Below are 25,276 nucleotides of genomic sequence, written 5' to 3' on the forward strand. Positions count from 1 at the left end.
CTTTTGCAAGACTGTGAATTTGCCTGTCACTGTTAGTTTATGTCTCATTATTTGCAAAAAAAATCCACACAGAATAACAGGTGACTAGGCACTATGTGTCTCAATTAATAAAAATGTGGTGTTCATAAATACCTGGAATTCCTGGTCCAGTTTTTTCTCTATCCAGTCTGTCACATGAGCCAGAGTGACCTCTCTTTCTCCCAGTTTAGGTCGGGCCTTCAGTTCCAGGTGAGGCGGCTTCCTAAAGCCATACCTATGACAACAAAAGGTCAAAACAATTCATGATTTACAGACAAACACTAACAACTTGACAGATGAACAAACTAAAGCCATGCAGAGTACTTTAACCACCAGCAGAGGGCGATCCTCTGCAGCACACAGATAGATATACTGTATATCTGTACTACCTGTCTGCCATGCTCTGTTTTATTTAACCTATTTTTATATACTGTCTCACTGCTGTGGTGCACTGCATGCTTACATACATGCATGCAGAAATGCCCTGTAACCGTCTGCTGTGCTCCTTTCATGTTGACTGTCATTTGTGGCTGAATGGATGTGTGATGCTACGATTGTTGTATGCATGTGTTGGGTGTATGTGAATCATCTGCTGTTTTGGCTAAGTCTACAATATCTCCAGGGGGCAGGAGGGGATCAGTTCATCTGGATTGTTCTTATGCACTGTATCTGCAAGACTGCAATGCTTCTTGTCCTTTTGTCCAGTGATCTGTGACATATGTACACAGCCAACATATGTGTGGAATTTTGCACTTTGCACATAGACAAAGCACCTTGCACCATGCACTTAATAAAATGTACATGACATACAGTGTACATTGCTACTGTTGATGCACTTTTGTATGAATTGTTGTTTTGTCTTTCTTTCTTTCTTTCTCTTTCATTTTTTCCCTTACAGCAGTACAGTAGAGTAGTTTCTGTTGTTTTTTTTAGCGAAAAAACTCTGACAAGGGAAGGAGTATGGATTTTTTATATGTGCCATTTTTATGATGTGCCTGTAAATATGTTGGATATATAATTGTCAAAGTATTTCTTTTTAATCTAAAAAAAATTCTCTTTCTTTCTTGCTGTCTCTCAGTTTTTCTTTCTTTCTTTTGTTATTTTGTTCTTTCTCTCTCCTTTCTGTCTCTTTAAAGAATTATAGTTGTTCTTATTACAGATATTCTGCTGTATATGTTTCATATGAATTATCCACCATTCAGAAATATAATTATGTGCCATGTGACTCACTACAAGTGCAATATGTACTATATGGCTTTAGTTATGGTGGACACTTAATAATCTGTCTTGTTGAGCTTACATGTGTACAGGTGCAACTCTCCCTATGTGCAGATTAATGCCATCTGTTGTATGTTTCTGTGTCTTATTGTTTGTGCTTTATGTGTTCTTATTATGTTTTCACACTTGCTGTGACACAAATTGCCCTCTGGGGCAAATAATAAAAACTGAACTGAACTTAGTGTTGACACGAGAGAGGATGCTGGCTAATTCAGAGTCATCTGAAAGTAATTGTTATCAACAGAGTTGGCTGTGTTTTCCATCTGTGGGAAAGTGCCATCTCAGAAGAGCATATGATTGTTTGTCATATGATTGTTTGTTTGAAATTCACTTTGCACAGCATTCCAGGAATGAGGCAGAAGAACAACAACACATACCATATCCTGTCAGTGGGTGGAGGGGGTATGTTGACAGCCAGCATTCCTTGGAGTTCCTGCAGCTCCACTGTAAGCAGGAGGGGTGTGTTAGACACCTCCTCCATCTTCTTTTTGATGAACTCTGTTTCCGTGGCCTTCTGGAAGTATTTGGACTTGGTGATCTTATCCACGAAGCGCATGATCTTGCTGGGTTTGTGGCCTCCCACCAAACTGTCATTAATAAAAAGAGGGCTAGGGTTGAAGACGTACTGAATTGCTTGTAGCCAGACTTCAATAAAAAGAAATGACGTTTTCAAAAGTAGATTTTGTTGTCAAGGAAGTGATTTAATAATGAACACCTGGTCATGTCTGCCAAAATCCTCTATCTCAGTTTAAATAATTCTTCTTCATTACTTTACTTTCACTGTGACGTCATTTCAATGTTTTTAAACACAAAGCTATTGTTCCATTTTTTTCTTGAATGATTATTACAGAAATATTTTTTTAAATATTCCATAATTACATAATATTCCCTAAAATATACTCATCTCACCCCTCTGCTCCTGTGGAGTCATTTGAGAGCTCTGAGGAGTCTTCCTCATCTGATGAGCCAGCACTGGATGACTCTTCATCACTATCAGCCAGGCAGTAAGTCCGTGGCCTGTGTCTGCAAACACACAAACACAAATGGATTAGCACACATGCACACACAAACACACACCTACATGCATGCACTAAGAGACAGAGACAGACAGACAGACAGACAGACAGACAGACACACACACACACACACACACACACACACACACACACACACACACACACACACACACAGAGTTCTGCAGTGTTTTACTGCACTATGTAAATGAATTCTCTTGTGTTACACCCACAAAACAATGAATAAATGAGGTATGGAAACAATCACAAGGTAACGTGCACGTCTGGACACATTACTGTTTTAAGAAAGAATTCAGTGACTTAGATGAGAAAAATAGTGCCATCAGCACAAATATGGAGCATATTTAGTGGATCGGGTAATTCGGTGCTTCAGTCAGAGTTATAATACTGAAAGTGAATTCAGGTATTTGGAGTGGGAGAGAAAGTATAATTGACTGTATTTACTCTGACATACTGTATATGAACATATTCTGTTCCTCTTTATCGCTGGGGATGGATTCAGGGGAAGATAGTACACAGCCAGTTACACAGACAAAAGCACCAGACACACTGAGGTATCAATACTTAATAAACATATACAAGTAAAGAACGAGTTGCACAGACAACATCATTGTTAAAATTTAAGCAGCACTCACCAAGAGCAGATACACATCCGATTTAACAGCCGCATAAAGGTGGAAACCAGAAGTTAGAGAGGGAACAGCAGAAAGAAGAAATAAGAAATAAAAGACAGCAAAGACACAGAAAGCTGAGTGAGAGCCAAACAGAATGTGGCAGACACCTGACTGAGACATATATATTTTTAATGTCAATAGAAGGGGAAAAGAGGCCATCTAATCCAACAAAAAAAACATCTGGAGGTTTTTCTAAAATGTGTGCCTTTGACTGCCTCACCCATCTTTGCCAAATTCCCCAAAGCGGAAGCTTTCTCCCTCCTTGCCCAGGCGAATGAGGTTCATCTTGGTTTCCAGGGTCATCAGGAAGGAACCGCTGTAGGAGATCTCCAGGTCAAACCACAAACCTGCAGGGACACACAGCGGGCGTTAGAAATGTTGATCTGAGAGAAAATTAAAGAAGTGAAACTGTAGAGTGGAACATTTGAGGATATGAAACAGACTGCTCCACTATCATATCACTGCTCTATTCAGTGCAGTTAGATTCAATTCAAAACAACTTGCTTCACTGGCATGTAAGCTTCAAGAGCAAAGTTGCCAAAGCATCAAAACACAACCACAACAACAGAAATAGGGACACTGACCATCAGTCATCTGATAAACAAAAAAGAAAGAAAGAAAGAAAAGAAAATCCATGAGGTACAGTAATACATGAGAAGGCAGAGTGTGAGCTGTGAGGAGATGAACTCTAGCTGATATGCGTTGTTGTGCTGGTTGTGTTTTTTGGCTGTGACATGCACTGACATATCTTGCTGCTTCTATGGCGCTGACACTATTATCTACAAGTAGATTTTGCATTTCAATCTAGTCAGATGGTGCATCAAAATCTTGGAGTTTACATGTAATTTTTGTAAAGAACTTTTCTGATAGCTTCATATGTGCTACTTTGTAGAGCACTATATCTACACACAAGCTGAGTCAGGATACAAGAAAAAGTGTGACTTAACAGATCTTAGAAATATCCTCACTCTATCTGAGCCTGTTTACGAGAGATACTAAAAAGCAGCAGAGTTGACTCAGATGGCTATGAGTTTTAAGGCCACAGTCCTCCTCCCTGTCTGTTATATCTCTCCATCTTTCACTCTTTGTCTCCCCACCTCTAATATCCTTCCCTTACTCTCTTGCCCTTTCTGTGGCACCATCAGTATCACAGAAGTGGGAACTCTCCATCAGACTTTATTTTCTTGATCCCTCAGCTTAGACGAGAAAGACGGTGAACGACTTGGCGGGGGGGATCACAAGGTCCTTTGAACAGAGAAGAAACAGCCCCTTTTGATATCAGCAGGGGGGTTCGGGGGGCTGCATTAATAAGACTCTCCCTCTCTCCGTCTGCTCCAAAAAACCTGCTATAATCTGGATTATACAAACTCCTCAAAAGCCTCAACTGATAGCCTGCCTTGCACAGGGAAAGCTATGTGCACTGTTTTCCTTTTTTTCTGTCTGTTTACAACACGGGATCACATGACCTTGTGTACAAATAACCCAGCATAATCATGAACTTGGGTGTGGTTTCTCTTTACACCATGGGGAGGCAGCAGATGACACAGGAAAGATGAATAAGGTGAGGTGTGAGTGAGTCAGAGGAAGATGGGCCATTAAGAGATTTTGAACCAAAACACAGTGCACTTTGAACAAAGACAGAATGCACCATTTAGTACACGGCTACCGAAGTCCTTAAAATCATGAATACATAGCCAATAGGATTGCTTCCTATGATCTAAATGTAAATCAAATCATTCAAATATTTCAAAAATGTTTTTTCCCTTCCTTTTTATTATCTGTTTTTTCCTTTGATGTTTATTTTATCTCTTATAGATAAATGAAGAGATAAAATAACAATAATAATAATAATAATAATAATAATAATAAGAAGAAGAAGAAGAAGAAGAAGAAGAAGAAGAAGAAGAAGAAGAAGAATATTTATTACTGAGTTTGTGACTGAGTTGCCTATTTCTCTCTTTAAATGTTTTCAGACATATTTTAGCTTACCGTTTAACTGGAATACAAGACTGTTTCTTGTTAGCTTCCATGGTTTCACATGTACGAATTCGCATTACGTCACCCACCAGCAGGAGGATTTATTGGTCTGATCTTTCCCCAGCAGTGAAACACTTCTTTAAGAGTGTGTGCTGCACATGCTGCAAAGACTTCACACATGCACGCTTGCATGCATCCAGAAATAGACATTACAGAAACTGCTGATTATGAATCATGAGTGTGTGTAAACATAAATGTGCATGGACACAAGCGTGCAGTGTACTCCTTGTGGAGATGTGTGTGCACAAAGACAGCTGGAGAGCTTCATTGATCCACTGCACTCTACAGGTTGCTTCCAGGAAGGAGCTGGGTCAGACAGGGTGAAGGCAGAACTTGAGACACAGAGAGGACACAGCTACTTTAACACCAGTGGAAATTTCAAAAGGGAAGCTGACCTGACCTGTTCCACTCAATGTTTTCAAGCCACCACTTCAAGGTTAAAGGCTAATGATCATAGACACACAGCAGAAAAGAAGGGGGGAAACATGAGTTTCTTTGCAGAGGTCTCAGCTATAAAGCAAAGAAACATGCACGGGGCTCAGTAAAGAAAATGCTTTCATTTATCTTTAGTCTCGTTTGTACCTCTTTCCTGCTTCCTGTCCCTTCCAAGAAATAGGTCTAAAAAGGAAGCACTTTGCTGTTTCGAGATTGACAGTGGGTGATCTGGATCAATTCACTTGCAATCTCAAATCAAAGAATTTGGTAACATATTGCAGATGAAAGTGCAATTAAAGCTGACAACCTGTCCACAACATAACAGTGGCCTACATACACACTGATTGTGTTCAGAGTGGCTGTTGAGGTGTGTTTTGCCTGGAACGGTTCCAATAAATGCCATTGCCGTCTGACTTGGAGATGCAATCAATTCGTGCTCTCATTACAGGGTTATGTGAGTGCCGCAGAGATAAAAATGAGGCGGTGACTCACAGCACAGGAGAGAGGAAGTGGAAATAGTGAGACAAAAGAGCGAGTGAGGACAGAAAGAGGAAGATGAAATGAAAGGGAATGCAGGAGGAAGAGAAAAAGTTGGAGACTGTACATATGAAACGGCTGAAGAGACAGATCTGTCACTGGATGTGAGGGAGAATGAGAGAGACAGTGCGGTACAAAGGGATAGAAGGCTCATTGCTAAAGCATGTCTAAAAAAGACATACAAAGAGCGTTCTGATCAAAAACTAGAGCACAGTTAGCTGAAAACTTCTGCGCTACTTGAGCCGACATAGTTGTGCAATTGCAGCAGGCGAATGTTCAGTCCCCCACAAAGACAAAGCCTCGATTTATCTGATCCATAGATAACTCAAAGACCTGCTACAGTGCTCAGGGCCTGACTGTACAGCTTGCTTTCAATCATGTGATCATGATGATGCGCAAAAGTCAGATGGGGTCAGGAAGTGTTGAACACTCAATTCAATTGTTGAGAATGGAGGAAAGTGAAAACACTAAAGCCTTAGATGGAACTGCACGCAGCAGTTATCATCAGAAATTTATAGACATATCGGAAATGATCCATACACTTTATGTAAAAGTGATTTTTCCCACGGGTTGACCGCTTTGTCTGATGTGGAGGTGATCTATATCACAAATTACTTCTTCCTGCAGCACTCCAATTACATGGCAATCCAAATGAAGGTGTACAAGAGTTTTGAGGCTTATAACTATTTTGTGTGTGGCTGGGTCAACGACACTGGATCAAGAGTAGCACTGAATGACAGCCGTCTTGTTTTTTGGTGAGCATGTTTGCTTGAGAATCACTGTCTTTGTATTGCTATTTCCACTCTAAAGTACCTTTAAATGGATGGATGTAGCACTAGCATCAGGCTATGTGCTATCTATCTGTAGCTACTATTTTCTGCCTTGTTTGTGTTGGGTCAACCATTCTCAGACGCGTTCACAAACTCAGCTGAAAACGTGATATACAAAACATACACAAGCACTGTCTGTCATTACTGCAAAAGTAGCTCTTTTTTTTCCCTGATTTGATGAGTTGGCAAAGCTATAAACAGCACAAAACGCTGGCATTTTTAAAGCACTTCGTGCAGAAATCACGTCTTGCCCCCATCCACAGTTCTTCAGGGCGATGTGACGTCACGTGCAAACAACCTACTGAGGAGTTAAAACCTCACTACCCATCAGATTATATTCTCTAATCAAAGCTTTCCATTATGAAGTGATTCCCAGGATCTATAGCACACGACTTTAATAAAAGGTGATTTCCTCATATTAATCAAACACATGCTTTATCATAACACTTGCAACTAGAGCTGGGCAATAGTGGAAAAACCAAATATCACAATATTTTTTACCAAATATATATATACATACACACAGCACTATATATGTACTAAATCAAGTTCCACATAAAAAGGGCAGTAAAAAATATAATGAAACTCGATTTCTATATCAGCCAAATAACACAAATCTGCATTTCTTATTCTAAATTCGTATACCGTCCAGTTTAAACCATCAGTGGTAAAATGCCAGATCTCAACTAAACACAAAGGGATCTTTCCTTTTTAGTTAAATTATATAAAGCATAATTATCAGTGCCAAGTTCATATTTTACCATCCTAAATGTTCACGGTTTTGGTTTCATCTGTTTATTACCAGCCCATTGCTCTTTATACTGAGTAAGATTTTTCTGAGCATACAAATGTTAATCTTTTCCAATATCAAGAATTTGTTTAATGTACAGTAAAGTGGACATATAGTAACTAAATGGGTAAATACAAATAAAAGAGCAGTTTGAACAGTGTGGTTAGTTCCGAAAAATTAAATCACCTTACTGTAAAACATCTTTTAGAAGCAGGAAAAAAAGAACACTTGGGATATTACAATATCCAAAATCTTATTTTTCAATTTGTGTCCCAGCTCTCCTTGTAACTGCCCCATGCTGAACTCTGAGCAGCTCTACTGTAGGTCAGAGTGTCTGGCAGCAGCTGTAGTGGAGAGGAAAGGTCTGGATTTTTATTTAACTGGATCAGAGCCTGCAAGTAGCGAGCACGTCTCTCTACCCTCGAGGGGACCCCTGTCTGACAGGCTGAGTGGGTGTAAGTGCATGTTGGGCTCCAGTGTGATGCACAGTAAACCTCATTTTGCCCCTGATTACTGAATGGAGCAGATATTGTTGTTGGCTGCAGTTTTCCTATGGCTCACTGATTGCAACTGACAGAGCACCTGTTCATGGCTTTATCATTGCTGTAATCAAAAATGGGGGGAGGGTATTTTTCCATTTTTAGTTTTTCACACATGTATTGAAAGTTGCGTCAAAGCTGATTCAAATGTAAACAGAGGTTGAACCGCAAGCAGTTAATCAGAACACGATGATGGTGCGACCCACACTGCTGTGTTACGTTATCATTAGCATTCTGATTATCTGATGGTTAATATTGGAAGCGTCTCAGTCTGGACGGTGCTGTTTTCACTGAGAGTCAGGTTGAGGAGCATGTCAGAGTCATCCTGACAAAGCCTCAGTGCTGTGATCTCATTAGTCACAGCAGGAGGGCTGGAGAAAGAATGGGAGCAGTGCACAGTCATGAGATAAAAGGTCACTTCTGTCCACGTGTGTGTACAGGCAGTAGATTGCACAAGTATTCACCCCATTTGACATTTCACAATATGTCTTGTACTGCAAGATTTAGAAAATTATATATTTTTTTCTTTGGACGTTGCCATGCTAATTTAATTTTATATCTGGTTAAAGGAACAGTTCTGATTTTTTGAGGTGGAGTTGTGGTACACATCCACAGACATACATAACAAACAGTAGATGTCAGTCGGCATGCCCCCTGTTTAGAGAAGCCGGCTGGAATCTGACACAGAAGTAGTTTTAGAATAGTTTTTTTAACTGTGTGACAAGATGGTGAAGCTGCAGAGGGACAGAAATGCCCACTAAACGCCTGTGTGAGACAACGACCTGTGTCACAGACATAAGAAGCAACCATGTGTGCTCTGTAGATAAGAAAATTCTGCAAAATGGCTGAAGTCTTCCCAGAATATAGAGCACAGAGCTCAGTGTGGCCCGCAGTCAGCATAACAGGCCACACATGCTAGTATCTCTTTACAGAAATCACAGAGTATAAGTGCTTGTGTGTGTCAGAATGGATTTCTCTCTGACCTCGGTAGTCGATGGAGGGTTTCGATGCCCGAAGAATTCTGGGTGTGGCCGAGCCCATGTCCAGTTCTGTCAGGGTTAGCTCATTCATGAAGTAAGGCAACTGAAAAAGACAAAAGCATGCAACCTGAGCTGAGCACACTGTATGAGAGAAATTTATCTGCAGATTATGATCTCACTTCATTTGGTAAAAAAAAAATGTATATCTTTCAAAGAGTATGTAGGATTCCAGCTTCAGGCGCATTCATGCACATATACTTGTCAACACAGACCAATGATATTTTTGATTAACTGTGCAGCGCTGGTGTAAATATTTGCTTGTTTTAAGCGTTAGTCCTGTGGCAGACTGGTGACTTGTCCAGAGTAGACCCCATCTCTTACCAAGTCACGGTTATGTTGCAGCACAGAGCAAAAGACATTATAAGGCGAGGCAAAATACTGAGAAATCACACAACAGAACTGAAAAGAAAGAGGAGTATGAAGGACCGAGGTGAAAGATGAGGTGTTTCTGTCTGTCTCTCTGCTTCTAAGCCCAGTGTGGAGCCTCTTGGGCCTTTAAAGAGCGGCACAGAGACACAAACTGACATTTGGAGCTTTTCTCTCTGTGTCTGTGTGTGTGTGTGTGTGTGTGTGTGTGTGTCCTCTGTTACATCATCTCTACTCTTTACTTTAAATTCTCCTATTTTTTGACTCTTTACATTTGAACAGTGAAAGACTGTCAGGGGCCTTGCTCCACTCACCCGGATCTTGCTGAGCTTCATCTGTATCTTCTTGGAGACCAGCTCAGCCCAGTAGGGTTCGCACAGGAAGTCCCAGAAGACCCGGCCAAGGGCCGCATTCACCCAGGCAACAGTGTCCTCCCCCTCCTCCTGCTCCTCCTCCTCCTCCCTGGGCTGCACCTGAGCTGAAGTGGTGCTCTGGAGCTTCAGAAACAGCAGGCGAGGTTATAAACATTAGAAGATGAGAAAATAAACCTCAGATCTTAAACCCTCGCAAACCTGGATCAACATCACTTTTCTTGTGACGCGTTCAGACGCCTTCACAAATATTTAAACTTTGGTGATCTGAGCAAATTGCTTTGCTTTCTTTTGAAAACATGGGGTAAAAGGGCAATAAACACCCTGGAAAGAAGTGTTCTGCAAATTGCAAGACATTTGTAGCTATATTTTCAGGTCATTTCCTTGGTTTTGATTTATTTATTTTTACATTTTTTACATTTTAGGGTTTTTTTCCTTCAAGTTTTTAGGTATTTTTTTTGTACTTCTTTCAATTCTTCATAAGTTGCTCATTGCTTTTTACAATGTTTTTTTAAAAAAAAAAAAAAAAAGGCAATTTTCTCAGGTTTCAAAGGGTTAAACAGACTTCTTAAACATTTAGCCCTATAGTAAGCCTAAGTTTGTCACCTAAGTGCCACCATACCATCATTTTAAATATATAATCAAAAGAAAATAAATAGAGAATTCCGGACATTTTTCCTTTTTTGAAAGAAGATCTGAAAATCTCCTCACAGCCAATTGCAAGTAATTTTCTTGTTATCTTTACAAATTTTTTTTTCAAATTTCCGAACATTTCTTGGGAAGTTGCTCCTTGCCTTTTTGTCTAAAGAAATCAAACCAGGTTTAAATGCTTGTGAAAAGCATCTAAACACAACAAAACAAAATTGATGCCAATCCATGTTCTAAAGGGTTAACAGTATAAATAGAGGATGAGCATGTTGTACCTTTTTATCGGCCCCAGGGCTGCTCTGAGGACTCTGGAGAACAGGGCTGGCAGCTGTAGGACTCACCACCAGCTGTTTTGGCAGTAAGGAGGCCATGTATACATTGTAGTCCATTAGCAGCTTGCTTCTGGCACTGCCTGCTGTTGTTGAGGACACTGAGGAGTCCTTTGACCTGGGCTGAGACGCCAGAGCTTCATCCAGACTACTGCGGCTGCTGCTGCGACTGTGAGAGCTCAGAGCTGAGGGCCACGGCAAACATCAGAAAAAAGCTAGAATTAGATGACGCATGCAGTTTTTGCTACCGTTTCCCAACTACTAAAACTTAAAATTACAAGTGCCATATCTCTGTATAGAGCATAAATATATCTGCACTAAAATAAAAACATTTACAACAAATTTAGCCTTAAAAAGTTGGATTAAGAACTAATGATATTCTTTCTTCTCTAAAATTCTCTACACTTGCGGAAGGAGACAAATGTGGACACAAACAGGGCTGTATGCAGGGTTTTAGAAAACCTGAGGTCCCAAAAACCAAGCTTGCTAGGGGGTTTCAGGGGCATGCTTCCCTGAAATTGTCTCCCTCCCTCACGATCTGGATTTTAAGCGTTCTGGAGAGAAAAATTGGATAACAATAGCTTTAAGATCAATGTCAGTGGACAGTGGTATAAATAAAACAAGACACATAATTGGATGGAGGGGGGGTCTGGGGGTTCCCCCCAGAAAAAAAATTGTAACATTAAAAAAATCCCCTTATTTCTACACCACCTTCACTAGTCAAGATTAGTTAGATTGAGGCTGTAGAGAACACTTAAAATGTGATGCATTACTATATATTAAACAATCCAGCCTTAAATAAGAATGAAAAGCACATGCTTTAGGTTGAGGTTTAGGTACACTGTGCTAATAAAATCTCTCCTGGCTGCAGGATTCTGGCTTTAATATTAACTGTGTGCTATTAATAATTTTATTTAAGAAAAAAATTTTGAGTCGGCCTGCTCCCTCTACACCTGCCAACAGCCTACCAACATTCCTAGTTAGAAAAGGCTTGAAAATAAAGCAGGGCACTTTGTCTGTGGCCCCAGGCCCCCAAATCACTACATCTGCCTCTGGTAATAATAATGAGAGCTCAGCGCAGAGCGGCTGGATGAGATATAGAGCTATGCATCCCGGTATTTACAAATAATTCCATCCTAAATGCGACTAAAACTAAAACAAAATGCTCTGTTGAAGTCTTAAGAAGTTAAAACACTCAGACATGTTGGTGCTGGGAGGGAAAGCTCCGGTCCCGTTGTCTGTCTCCCTCACTGGAGTGCCGTCAGACAATCAGCTGTTTGATATGAGATCACATGAGTGATCACACATATTTCTCTGTGTGAGGAGATGGACACGCGGCGTGCAAGATTTGAAATGGGTCAAAAAACGTTGAGTCAGTGCGTGCAAGTTGGCAGCCCTGCAGTCAAAAATGGGCACCAAAAACAGGGACGGGAGGTCTGATCACCATACCTAATACCCGAGAAGCACAGCATTTAACAAAGATTGCATACTGAGGACAGGAGCACTCCCCTCACCACCAACCCACACACACAATCAATGACTGTTATCAAAGGAGCAAGTCGCTCATTCTCTTGGCATCATATTATCTTTGCAACACGGACATTATCTTAAGTTTTACACCCTGAAAAAAAATGCAGAGGTCCCGACCTCTGTGAACTCAATGGTAGATACGGCCATGGACACAAACATGAGTTTTGCTCACCGCTCTTACTCCCTGCAACACTTGGAGCTTTCTTCAAGTCTGCCTTGAGCCTTGAAGCTGACAGAAAGCGCTGAAACCACTCCTCCTTCTCCCTCCCAGTCCTCCCAAACAGATAGAGGGTCAGGTCTCTGCTGGATGAAGACCCACGCTCCTGCGCTCCTCCTGTCCCCTCTCCTCTGTCCCTGGTGTTGAAGCTCTCACTGGACTCCCATCTGTCTCCCTCGGCCTTTGACATGAAGTCATCCTGTTTGCCAAGCTCAAGGCATATGGGGTATTTTTTGTTCCATATACGTTTCCTGGCCAGGCTTGGAGGTGTTAGATATACCTGGAGAAGGACAGACCCGAGTCACAAAGCGCTTGGTTTTAACACATTTACACCACATTTCATGGCTCATTTGAAGCTATACAAGACAGATTCCATACAGAATTTGTACTATATATGTACTATATAAATATTTGAACATTAACTCGTGATATGCTTTATAAGATCTACTCGTTCAAAACTACAGCGGACCTCAGTTACAGGGAGATTTGGGACAACAGTTTTCAGCTGAAATGAATGAAACGTACTTTGCTGTTGGTGAGGTCATAGATCTTCTGACTGATGTAGGTGACATCCGGTTTTGGTTCATTGTGTGAGGCACGGCGGGCGATGTTATGGTTGGGTTTAGACAAACGAATGATGGAGCCCTCCAACCTCACATACACAGAGTGTGTCAGTGTGGCGTGGTATGTCTCTGGGTCGTAGTTTGAGATCTCATTCATCCAGCCCTGCAGAGGAAACACCATCAGTTTACAGCATGTGGAATGAGATCAAAAGCAATCACACTGGAATACAGTTTGGATCTGAAAAATGCTAATTATATGTGCTGTGTTTCCTTCTCAATAACTGCAAACTCAGAACAGATGACAATCCCAAACTGCGCCTGGTAATGAGGCCAGTGCAAGTTGACACTGATAAGAGAGCATGTTGTATCCACTGTCTTTCAAAGGCAGCTTGTTGTCATTCACTTTCTGTGGTGGACTTTGAAGTTCCTCTGGGTAAAGTCAGCCCAGCATCCATGTTTAGCTCATTTGCTGCTTTGTTTCTTTAATAAAAAAAAAAGTGTTGAAGAAATATGCATCTTTAAGTGCGTTTTTGCCATTATTCACAGCACTCCATAGATAGAGCTGCACACAGTGCGATAATCAAGTACAATTCTCTTAAGTTCTCAAAGTTCATGCAATGTTTTGTGTTTCATATTTTAAATCTGTGGTATGTTGCTTTAAAGTATACATTTGGTGTGGCAGAGTTAAGCACTGTTGATTCAAATTCAGTCCTAAAATGCACGTAGGTGTGAATGGAAGTTTAAATAGGGCTGCACAATAGGCAAAAAAAAAAAAAAAAATCACATTGCAGTCGTTTTGACAGATATTGTGATTGCAATATGAGTTGCAGTAGTGGGAATGTTAATTTCTGCATTTCATTTTCACTGTTAAAAAAACAGATGATGGTGTTATTTTTGCTGTCAAAACCAAACAAGTATGTTCCCTTTTTTGTGTAGAGTATGATTTGTAGGTTGAAACACCTCTGTAGCACCACAATGCGCATGTATAATGGTATGCTGTGACTTTTTTTTTTTTTTTTTTTTAAGTTGTACCTCTCGCAATTTGGATACTGCACTTGGCCATTTTGCCAATATTTTGGATTAACTGTGCAGCTCTGGTGTAAATATTTGCTTGTCTTTATGTGTTGGTCCTGTGATAGGCTGGTGACCTGTCCAGAGTGGACCCCATCTCTTGCCAAGTCAGGATCTAATTGTAATTTTGTAATGCAATTTTTTTTCCTGCACTGTGTTCAGGTGCCTTTCACAAGTATTAAAACCTTCAAAATCGGAGTAAATTGGTTTGCTTTCTTTAAAAAACATGGAAAAGAAAGCTATGAGCAACTTGGCAAGAACTGTTCCACAAATTACAAGGAATTATTGGATTTGGAGTAATATTTTACAAAAAGCAAGGGGAAAATGTCCTAAAAACTGTATTCATAATTATCATTATTATATATTTAGAATTTTTCCCATAGTTATATTTTTTCCAAGCAATTTTAAGTCAGTTTCTAGTTTCTTTGTTTCCTTTCTTTTGGGTTATACTCTGTTTTTAAAGGTGTTATCAAAAGTTATTATTATTAATTATTATTAATTATTATTATTATTATTATTATTATTATTATTATTATTATTATTATTCAAGTAAAAATCATTAAAAGTTTAGAAAAGCCATCAAATTGTGTTTTGCGTAATAAAGTTTTTACAGTAATCTTCTGTGCACAACCCCACAGAGATGCAAAACAACAACAGAGATTAAAACAACCATCAAGAAATGCACAACAAGAGACACAAAATGAACCTAAGGAAATTAAAAATGGCCACAAAGGTGCAAAATGACCTCAAAAAAGTGCAAATCGACCCCAAAGAGATACAAAACAACCACACATACCCAATACAACCCCAAAAGAAACGCAAAACACCCCAAAAAGAGACACAATTACGCTTATGGGGCATCACTGTCAGCAGGTCGGTTTGGTACGGTCCAGTTAAGCATGCATTTTCTTTGCATTTCCATTGTAAAAAGTTGTAGATTGTACCTTTAGTACCTTTGGAACTATCCTCATTTTTTGTCACCCCTCTGACGGCGTAACGAGCACCCTGGTCCGCTACTAAAAGGTGGAGCTACAAAACTTCAGTTCCTTGATTGGTCAGTAGAGAATCAACACTTGCTCAGGGCTGAGCTGTGGCTGCTTTAACCACTGTACATACAATGTCAGATTGTTCTGCATTATTAAACTATAACTATAAAATGAAAGGATGTTTCAGCCTGCAGCAGCAGTAGCTGGACACTGAGAAAAAATATTTCATCCTCTGGGCCTTCTGCCATCAACCTTTGAGGAATATTTACTTGTAATGTTACTCAATGCATAAGTTGAAGACTTGAATCCATCAGCACACCTTAAATATGACACTCTGACCACTCCATCTGTGTTTATTGTCTCTCTTGAATGACAGACACTATTAGCAATGAGTGCATCTTTAAGTGTTTAAAAAGTTCAAATTAACTGCCAGTGGACTGTGTGAACTGCATATATTCTAATCCTCTCTTAGAGAAAAAAGACGTGTTGAAGCACTGTTGTTCCGGTGCCATCCAGCAGCACTAAAATCCTCTTCTTGTCTGACAAAGATTCAATGCACTAATCCGCTATTTATCAATCCCAATTAGAGAGACTCTCACTCAAGCCTGCAGCCCCATTCTGTGGACGATAAATGGGGTGCAGACTTCCCTCTGTATCACTGGTGAACACTGAAATACAATGAGTGCTGCTAGATGGAGCAGTGAGTGATAAAAACCCCGCTCACATGTAAAAGTATTGTCTACAGTGGAAACGCTGAGCACATCTAGTGAGGTACATGTTTGTAATTGTTATTTTTAGTTCCAAAGTTACTACACTGCAAGCTTTTGATAGAAGCACAGCTTTAAATAGCCTATAAGTCAATGCGATACATTTAATTTACTATGATATATGTTTCTTTATTCTTCCCTAAATTCCCACTCTTTCCGAATGCATGCCAGCCAGCTGAAATCATGTTTGAATGGAGTTTGAATATTATGTATTTAAAATATAAGTAGGGCAACAAGAAAGCATTTTTATAATGGTTCTTTAAAAATCCATTAAAAAGGTTTCAAATTTTATCCATGACAATGTGTGGGAGCCCGCAATACAATGTCCTATGAAGAGAGAAGTTTATATTGTGTGGCAGGGGGTGTTGTGTGGATCAGCTTAACACATCACAAGTTTCAGAAAAAATCAAAGTTAGGAAGAAGTAAACTCTTTTCATAAATTGTCTCATAATGTAATGTCTTATGAAAATCTGTTAAACATGTTTCTGTTTCAGTAGTGATTTGACATATCAACACAAGAAGTCCAAATCAACCAACCAACATTACATATGGTGTTCAAGGCCTTTGCAACATGACAAAATGCACTAAATATTTATGAAATGAATATTCACTGACCTTATATATTTCTGGTTCCTTGATGTCCAATTTGGTCAGATTCCACAGCTTCCCATGGTGTCTGGAATGTCTAAAAGTACTGCCAGAACGTTTTGGTCCCGTCAGCCACACAACAGCGATAGCTAAAAGAAATCCAAACCCAATCCCAAGCAGCATTCCTCTGACATAACTGGGTAGAGGTAATACAAAATACCCATAGACCAGCACAGTGAGGATGATGAGAGTATAGTGTGGAACACTCGGCGCCGGCTCAATACTTTCAGATTCATCTTCACTGCATGGTTCAGTACTACCACTTAGTGGCACTTTAGTTTGACTTCCAGTTCCAGTATCATCAGTTCTATCACCACCGTCACCATCTGTGTTGGTGTAAGTCTCAAAGTCCTCACTGTACAGGATGCAGAAGTCCTCGTCCTCTTGTTTAGCCAGAGCGGACATGGAACATTTGTCCAATGACATGGAAAGTAAAGATTTGTTGGGGCTCTTTGTGTCAATGGAGGAGGCAACAGGTGATTCAGCCGGACCAGAAGGCCTGCTGTTGGGGCTCTCTGCCTCGAGGTCACCTCCTTCTTCCTCCTTGATGCAGTAATTGTTGTTGCTCTCCAGGTGACCATTGACAGAAGTAAGATTTGAGAGTTCGGAGGCACTGGCAGAGAGGGCCTTGGGTCTGTAAATACTGCTGCCAACTAAGCTGCCACTCTTTTCATCCATGATCTTACTGAGGAGTTGGAGCGGTTCAGAGATGGCCTCAGAGAGACGTCGCTTAGTGTCTTCGATTCTTGCCTCAACCTCGGAGACCTTGAAGAAGCTGCGGTTATCTGGTGAGGTTAATGGAGAGGAAGGGGCAGTTTTGGAATCGCCAGCTGACGACGTGGCAGCAGACGGCATCCGGGACTGCGCAAATTGCTTGAAGAGTTGCAGGTTAAGGCGGGATTCTGGAAGACGATAGGGTGTGGAGGAGGAGTCCTGGGATGTATCTGAGGATAAAGACTTGACAAGAGTCTTCATCAGGTGCCGATGCCTCACTGTAGGAGCAGAAACAGAAGGGATTCCGTCACGAGCCTCAATGTCAGAGGAGAGAGTCTTCACCAAGCTGAGGAAGGGTTTGTCACTGGAGGGAAAGCTCAAAGATTTAGTGGGAGAGGGATTGGAAGTGGAGCCTTTTTGCTCGGGGATACATGATGACAGAGTGTGTGTGGGAGAGCGGTTGGTGTGATGTCTAGAAACTGGTGAAAGTTTAGATGATTCAGGCATGACAGCAACCTCAGCTGCGGAGTCCACTGGCTCCCCTTCAAACATCTCCTCACTTGCTTCTAAAGCTGTCACAATGTTTGAGTCATCCTGTGTGGCTGAGGTAGTAGAGTCAGTTGCCCTGTACAAATCTTCTTCCTCCTCCTCTTCCTCCTTCCCAAGAGCTGAGAAGTGGATGGTGATGGTGTCCTTCGATGGCGATCTCTGGACATGGAGCTTGGGGGACAAGGCAGGCGGCTGTTTTTCTGTGGGGTGAGCGCTCTCTGCATGGCTAGGGTGCCGGCTAGTCATTGCAGTACTCCCACTGAGTCACAGTCTGCATAGAAGGAGAAGAGATTACATTAAATTATGGCTGGGATGATAAGTCAGCTGTTAGGTCGATTGTCAAAAATTATCTGCAGCTTTTTTTGATAATCAAATAATTGTGTAAGCCATTTGTCAAGGAAAAGTGCTAAAATATTCTCTGATTTTGACATTTCAAATGTGAGGATATGCTGCTGTGCCCCATCAGATATGACGTTTAATTGGTTATCTTTGTATTTTGAACTGTTGCTTTGACAAAACATGACATTTGAAGATCTATTCTTGGCATTTTACAGACAAAGCAATTCATCAAAACAGTTGGCAAAATAATCGATAAAGAAAATAACTTGTTTGCAGCGGAATACTGTATTCAGTATATCTGGGAACAAGACTGACTGTGGTCTCCTATAACTCCAAGCGTTATTATTTACACCAGGATGGGAAAAATGAATGATAAACTGGAAAATATGACATAAATGGGAAAATACTAAAAATCTGGGTATCCCACATCTTAATTTTTTTATTCATGGTGGCCTGCAATGATGAAAACATGTGCTGCCACAAACCAATTTTCCTTTTTTTGGAGTTAGACCATTCAATATAAAGGGCTACAGCATTTGGTTTACCGCATCACTCTCTTATAGCACAGAGCATACCCTGAGCACAGATGGAGCAGCAGAGCGCCAGGCGCAGTGAAAGGGAAACTTCATTGTTTAATCTGCTCGGTCTAAAAGTTTGCTTTTTTCAGCAGCTGCTTCTCTCATCCATCAATCTGATCTGATCAGCTCTGACCGGATTAACAGGTCAATTATCCACACAACAACTCTAACTTCTTAAACTGTTGGAAGAAAAAAACAAAACACAAACATATGAGTTCCACCCATCCCTTATTTACAAACAGTAGATTATTTTTTTATTTACAATCCATGTAGGAAACATTAGACAAATGTTACTTCTCGACCTGTGTTTAGTATGGAGAACACCAAAATGATCTACCCAGTATCAAGAGGGCCTAAATCAAATGTGGTATATGGTTTTATTGTGATATTTTTATGTCTCAGCACAATCCCTAAAAATTTCAATAAGTTATAAAATGAATTTAAGAGCTCAACATTTTGAGAAGTAGGATACTCTTTTTTTTTCTCTGAGAAAAGTTTTTTTGTTTGTTTTTTACGATTGCCTTTCCCTTATTTAGACTGTGAACCAAACAAGATCTTGTCTTGTGCAAGATATATGATATATACAATGGCTGACGCCAGTGAAAATATTTTTTTTTAACACAGGTCATCATCTACATGAGATAAAACAGTTATCAATCAGTAGCACAATCAGGTTATCACAATGTAGCATTAAGCACTTGCCCCAGGCAGTGACCAATGCACTGCAAGCAAAATTATAAAAAGGAGATGGTGCATCTTATTCTGAAAAGTCAATCTTTGATTCCATTTCATTACTAACTATCTGGGATGACCAGCGATGGTAAATTATGTAAATAATGCTATATTCAGACAGAAATGTGTATGCATGTGTGAGTGCTGACATATGCGGTATTGTATCTCTAAACCACTTTAGTTGCATCAGACGTCAGTTCAGCAGCAAGCGGGAATCTTAAATTACCCCCCATACCACGCACCACCTGCTGACACTCTCACAAGTTTCTACCAAAGACTGCTAAATATTCATCAGAATCAAGGAGTCCATAATCCAGTACAAATATAGCTTGGCAAAACAAGAATAAAGACTTACTAGGCATACAAACGCTGCAGCAAGTAGCGGTGACCTCTAGCTTCTGCATATTATACTGTGAACATTCAAAGTCTTGTGACCTATATTCCATTTTAAAGCTTTGCCATTAAACAGTCAACATTATTGCCAGAGTGCAGTCTTGGCTGGTGTTTATGACTTAGTCATACTGTGTGGCATGTATAAAAACAGACTTACAGCACAGCCTTCAGGGACATAGGCCAAAGTCCAGATAATAGCATGACGCTGGGATGATGTCACACTGCATAACATTGGAGATTGTTTGGTGCCACAACAAGATGCCCGAGGTGCACTGGGTGATCAACTGACAGCAATTTAAGCAGTATTTAGGACAAAAAGAAGGATCCAACTTTAACAAGGGTATACTATTAAAGTCAAGGGGACAGGCTGAGGGACAGATATCAGATTCAATGTAAAACATTCACTGAGCCAATTCAGCCAATATTTATCTCACATAAAAGCTAACCAAATTAATTAAAGGGGGGCTGCTCTAAATTAACACATCTTTTTACAGGTCTTGGAAAGTGCTACTGCACATGTGAAAAAAACAAAATGGCCTTTTTCAGCTCCAGAGTGAGGTCTAGGAAAAAGTCATAGCTGTATACAGGTTCAATTTTCTGTACTGTGAAAATAGAATTATGGTAATGTCTTGTTGACATTCAGAAATGGCATTTTTTGTGCCTTGTTCGGGCAACAAAGGTGGTGTGACATCATGCTGGCTCACCCTTATACAGACTCAACTTGGCCACTCATTGTCACATGGGTCACGAGTGAGCTTGTTACCCAGCCAGGCAGACTGCCAGCCACCTCTGTCCCTTGCTAGTCAGCCTCCAGTCAGCAGCAACACAATGAGGCCATTCTAATGGATCGCCAATTGGACATGGATTTCATTTCAACGTAAAAGACTCAACCAGTATTTCCGACCAGCACATTAGGATTAGTGATGACGTAGGGCTGGGCAATAAAACGATCTCGAAATAGGTTTGCAATAAAAAGTACATCGATGACGATGATAAAATATGGTCATTTTTACTTGATATGGATAGGCCTAGATTGATTCAAACAGCTTGCCTGCCATGCTGTGTCATACAGCAGAAGTTGTGAGACGTCCGTCTGTCAGCAGCAGGAGGGATAGGCGTCACAGTACACACAGATTTTTCACAGCAAGGTTATAGTTTGTGCTGAGTTGAGTGTGCCGAGGTGATGAGAAATTCAAAACAGCGTGCCCTGCAAAACTCTATGTCATGTGGAGTTTTTGGACAGTTTTTTTTTTTTACTCTGTCCCCACCATTGATGAAATTCTCCATCAATCTGTGTTTTCACTGTAGTATAGGAGACACTGTTACGGATGATCTAAGGTCCCGGGGAGACAGGAGGAGAGGACTACTAATGTGCTGACTTTATCGCTATTTAGCTGCTTTTCAGACCCTCTCAGTGGCATTGTTTAAAAAAAAAAACCCAAAAAACAAACAAAAAAAAAAAAACGCGACACGAGAAACATTTCTCAACCACTTTAGAACATCAGGGAACAAGGAGGAAATGTATTGTCATTTATTACCGTGCTCGCTGCTAAAATTTCGATCAATATGGGGAAAATTATCGTGATATTTTTTGCCATATCGCCTGGTCCAATGAAGTGAGGAAGTTTGCATGTATGCGTTAATGTGAGTGCTCTGTGAGCTTGATTTTATCTCCTGCTTTAACAAATCAGAAATGGAACAAACAAACGGAGCCCAAGACTGGGCATGTGCAGCACTTGGCCATCCATCCAAGTGACAATGTAAACATTGACAATGAAGTCCTCCCTTGTCTTGTGTACTCAGTGCCTTTTCCTGTGCCACAGCTTAAGAGGACAGCGAAGAACAAAATCTTGCCACTGATGCTGATGAAGCCAATTACATAGGGAAGCAGGCCTCATTAACCCTCGTGTTTTGCACTCATTAGAGACATGTTCACAGCTCACGTCTTTTCGATCTAACAGCACACACTGTATATGAAAAGAGACTCAGAGCTCTTACACACACAGAAGATATTGGACTACAAAGACACTTTGTGTGTTTAGCTATTGAACGTATTGTTGAAATGGTGAGGAGGAAAGCAGCCCCAATTAGAGCCGTCATTTCATCTAAAATGTATTTTGACACAGTGATTCAAATGTGTGAGGCGTTTTCAGCAGAAAAATAAGACACTGAGTAAAATCAAGATGCAATTTCTCACTAGAGCCATTCGAAAAAAAACATGATGACGAGGTGTTCTATAAAAATCTGCACAAAAAGGCCCACCCAGTAACATCTCAGTATGCACACCTACAACCAATTTAACACAGCCTGTATCAATTCTTAAATGTACCCTGTGAAGTTTTCTTGTAAAACAAATTAGCCGGGGTTTCCCACACATTCATTTATTTGTTGCAGCCCAACACCATTAAAACATCTGCCGCCACAAATAGATCTTCTAGCAGAAATTATTAAATGTAGTCAGATAAGGAAAAGTACGGCCACTAAATGGGAAATGGAATTTACAACTTTGTAAAAAATTGAACATTTTAATCATCACTGACTGATGTTACAACATTCGAAGTCCAGCATATACAAGAGGATCTTTCTTTCAACATGTAATATTTTCTTGGAATCAGTGTTACTGCAGGGTCATGTTTAAGAAATTCTGGGTTCCTTAAATAACCACAGTTTTATGGCTTGCATGACTCAGTGTCTCACAGTAGTACCACCTCCTGCATGACCTCATCAGAAGTTCCAAATCACACTAAAGAAAGGGAGGAAAGACATCCTCCCTCATATCATACCATGTGTCATTAGAACAGTTCACTATTTCCTAACAACACTTCAGCAAAGAGTTATTAGACAATAGCTAAGGTACCTTGTAGGTGAGAACAACAACGTAAAGAAATGATAGACTGTGAGACAATATTCATGTTTACAAAGATATTTTCATTCTGTTTATGAATTTTATTTATTGAAGTGTCACAGTTAAGGACAGATATGTTAAGCAGCATTAAACAGCCTTTTCTGTAGGCTATTGTTTTTACATAACTTTACATTTAAAGGCATCCAAAATTTACTTTGGCCAACAAATTAAAGGGTTTGGAGGCCCATAGGACCATTGCTTAAAAATATTAGCATTGAGCCCTGGCATTACTGTAAAGTGATATAATTTTCTGAACTTACCAAATTGTTCTATTATTTGCCTTTACACGCTTAGTCATTATATCCACATTACTAATGACTGGTTATTAAAAATCTCAGCGTTGACGTTTTGTGAAAGCACAAATAGTCAATGCTAAAATATTGTGTCAACAACAATATAAGTATGCGTATTGAGTCAAAAATACGGTGCTATTTCTATTTTCGCCATATCACCCTGCCCTTTGAAACTGGCAGTTATTCTGATGATCTTATCTTGATCTTATTGCTGTTAGACTGTCACACAACATCTGAGGATCCCTTCCTCCAGCTATAAACACTTTTGGTTTCAGACATGGTCACCTGTGCCAGGGTCTGCCAAACATTCATTTATCAGTGGCGGCCTGCCATGATTAGAACATCTGCCGCCACAAAGAGATTTTCTATTTTTGGAGCTGGACAGTTTATTCAGAGCGAGGTTGAAATATGAAGCTTGGGAAAAAATTAAGAGACCACTTCAAACTTTTTCATAAATCAGCATCTCTACATGTATTGCAGCCATTCCATTCCACTCCAACACACCTCATTTAAATGACCTAATGAAATACTGACTACATGTTAACCTGAACCAAATCTTAATTCACAGGGAAATGTATAAAAGCCACTGCTGTGGTGATCACTATCCTCCTGCAAAAGGACCAGCTGGAGTGCAAAAAGACATTTTACATTACATTTTCAAGCCCATATTGTCTGTTAAACAATCCAGCGGGAAAGAGGCTGCTTCATACCAAGCTTCCTCATATGATGTTTTTCTCAAAACAAACAACTGTTCACTTTTCCTAAACCCCTTAATTCCATCTAAGTATATCCACAGCCTGGGACCAGTAAGGAAGCAAATATTAGTCAACAACTCTTTGCAGCTCACTTAGGAGCAAACCTGAAACATGGTAAACAGAACTGTTGGGAAATTGCTGCCATGTGACAATTGGAAAAGACACACCACCTGGGGACAACCACAGGCCTTCACAGTCTGCAACAATAGACAATTATCACACATTGTGTCTGTTTTCCAGAAGCTTAAGTGTGTCTTCATAGAGTCTGTGCAGTGTTCATTTTAACCTTCTTGCACTAATGCCTCTATCTCCTAATGCATGTGGGCCTAAAATATCAGTCGAACTGAGTGTTTCCGGTGTTTGCAGCTCAGTAACCACACAGCAAGGGTATTTCTGCAAGTCATCCTGCCTGTTGCTTTCTGCTAATACAACACCACATGCCATCCCCTCAGAGCATCTCAAATATCATACAACACTGTTTCAGTTGAATCAGTGGCATCAAGAGGATGCTCGCTAAGGCACACATATTTAACTGCAAGAGAAAAAGACCTTCAGAAAAGACATGCTCACACATTCCCCATGGAGGACTTCATGAAATCCCACATCACTATACCTGATCCAGGTTGCTTAGAGAGGGATTAGAAGCAGTTGTTTATTTGCAGTAGTAATGGCTTTCCCTGTGCTTACACTGTCACTTTAGCTAATGACTTGCAAAGTGTCCCACAGCCCAGTGCTCCTATTAATGCTGCTGCCAACACTGTGGCTACAGCAGCTAACACTTAACTGCCCCCGTAAGGCAGTGACAAGTTACAGATATGTAATAGCTGTTGAAGGATTATATCTCCCGTAAGTCCCACTTTATATGTCCCACTTCATTAAAAAAAAACCCCAAATACACGTTGAGGCCTGAGCATGGAAAGTTGCTAAGAGGCACATGAAGCAAAAAAAAAAAAAAACTGGACTTCTGTGTGTAAAATTACCTGAATCTCCTCTGCTTCCGCAATCTTAGGCCCATAGAGCAGGCACATTAGAGACTTTAACCGGCAAATGACTGCCTGTCTAGCTCTCCACTATCTTGAAAAAGGGATACAATGAGTTAATCACTTCGAAATATTGTTGGACTGAATGAACAGGATTCCATGACAGCCCACCACGATTCTTCCGCCACAAAGACATTTTCTATTTTTGAAGCTGGACTGTCGCTGTTGAAGTATTTATCTGTTCGGTTACTCACTGCATCACACTCACGGAGCGCAGAGCACACTCTGGGCACAGATGGAGCAGCAGAACATTAGGCGCTCTGCTGGGTC

At 40.4% G+C, this 25,276-nt stretch overlaps 1 protein-coding gene across 2 annotated transcripts in view; it reads right to left on the minus strand.

The window, feature by feature from the left end:
• The window catches only part of LOC121941936 (testis-expressed protein 2-like), a 41,670-nt gene that overhangs the window by 3,922 nt on the left and 12,472 nt on the right, over positions 1 to 25,276 (minus strand). Inside the window, exons 3-12 of one of the 2 annotated variants that reach the window (XM_042484956.1) lie at positions 16,676 to 18,242; positions 13,199 to 13,399; positions 12,629 to 12,953; positions 10,873 to 11,111; positions 9,893 to 10,075; positions 9,156 to 9,255; positions 3,225 to 3,351; positions 2,206 to 2,313; positions 1,674 to 1,883; positions 133 to 253 (exon numbers count right to left, since the gene is read on the minus strand). In XM_042484956.1, the coding sequence (XP_042340890.1) occupies positions 133 to 253; positions 1,674 to 1,883; positions 2,206 to 2,313; positions 3,225 to 3,351; positions 9,156 to 9,255; positions 9,893 to 10,075; positions 10,873 to 11,111; positions 12,629 to 12,953; positions 13,199 to 13,399; positions 16,676 to 18,217 (3,156 nt within the window). In that variant the 5' untranslated portion in view covers positions 18,218 to 18,242. Of the gene's footprint in view, positions 1 to 132; positions 254 to 1,673; positions 1,884 to 2,205; positions 2,320 to 3,224; positions 3,352 to 9,155; positions 9,256 to 9,892; positions 10,076 to 10,872; positions 11,112 to 12,628; positions 12,954 to 13,198; positions 13,400 to 16,675; positions 18,243 to 25,276 lie in introns of both variants that reach the window. The other variant, XM_042484955.1, reaches the window with a different exon arrangement.

The sequence above is a fragment of the Plectropomus leopardus genome, chromosome 4 (genome assembly GCF_008729295.1).
Source record: "Plectropomus leopardus isolate mb chromosome 4, YSFRI_Pleo_2.0, whole genome shotgun sequence".
In the NCBI taxonomy this organism is placed as follows: Eukaryota; Metazoa; Chordata; class Actinopteri; order Perciformes; family Serranidae; genus Plectropomus; species Plectropomus leopardus.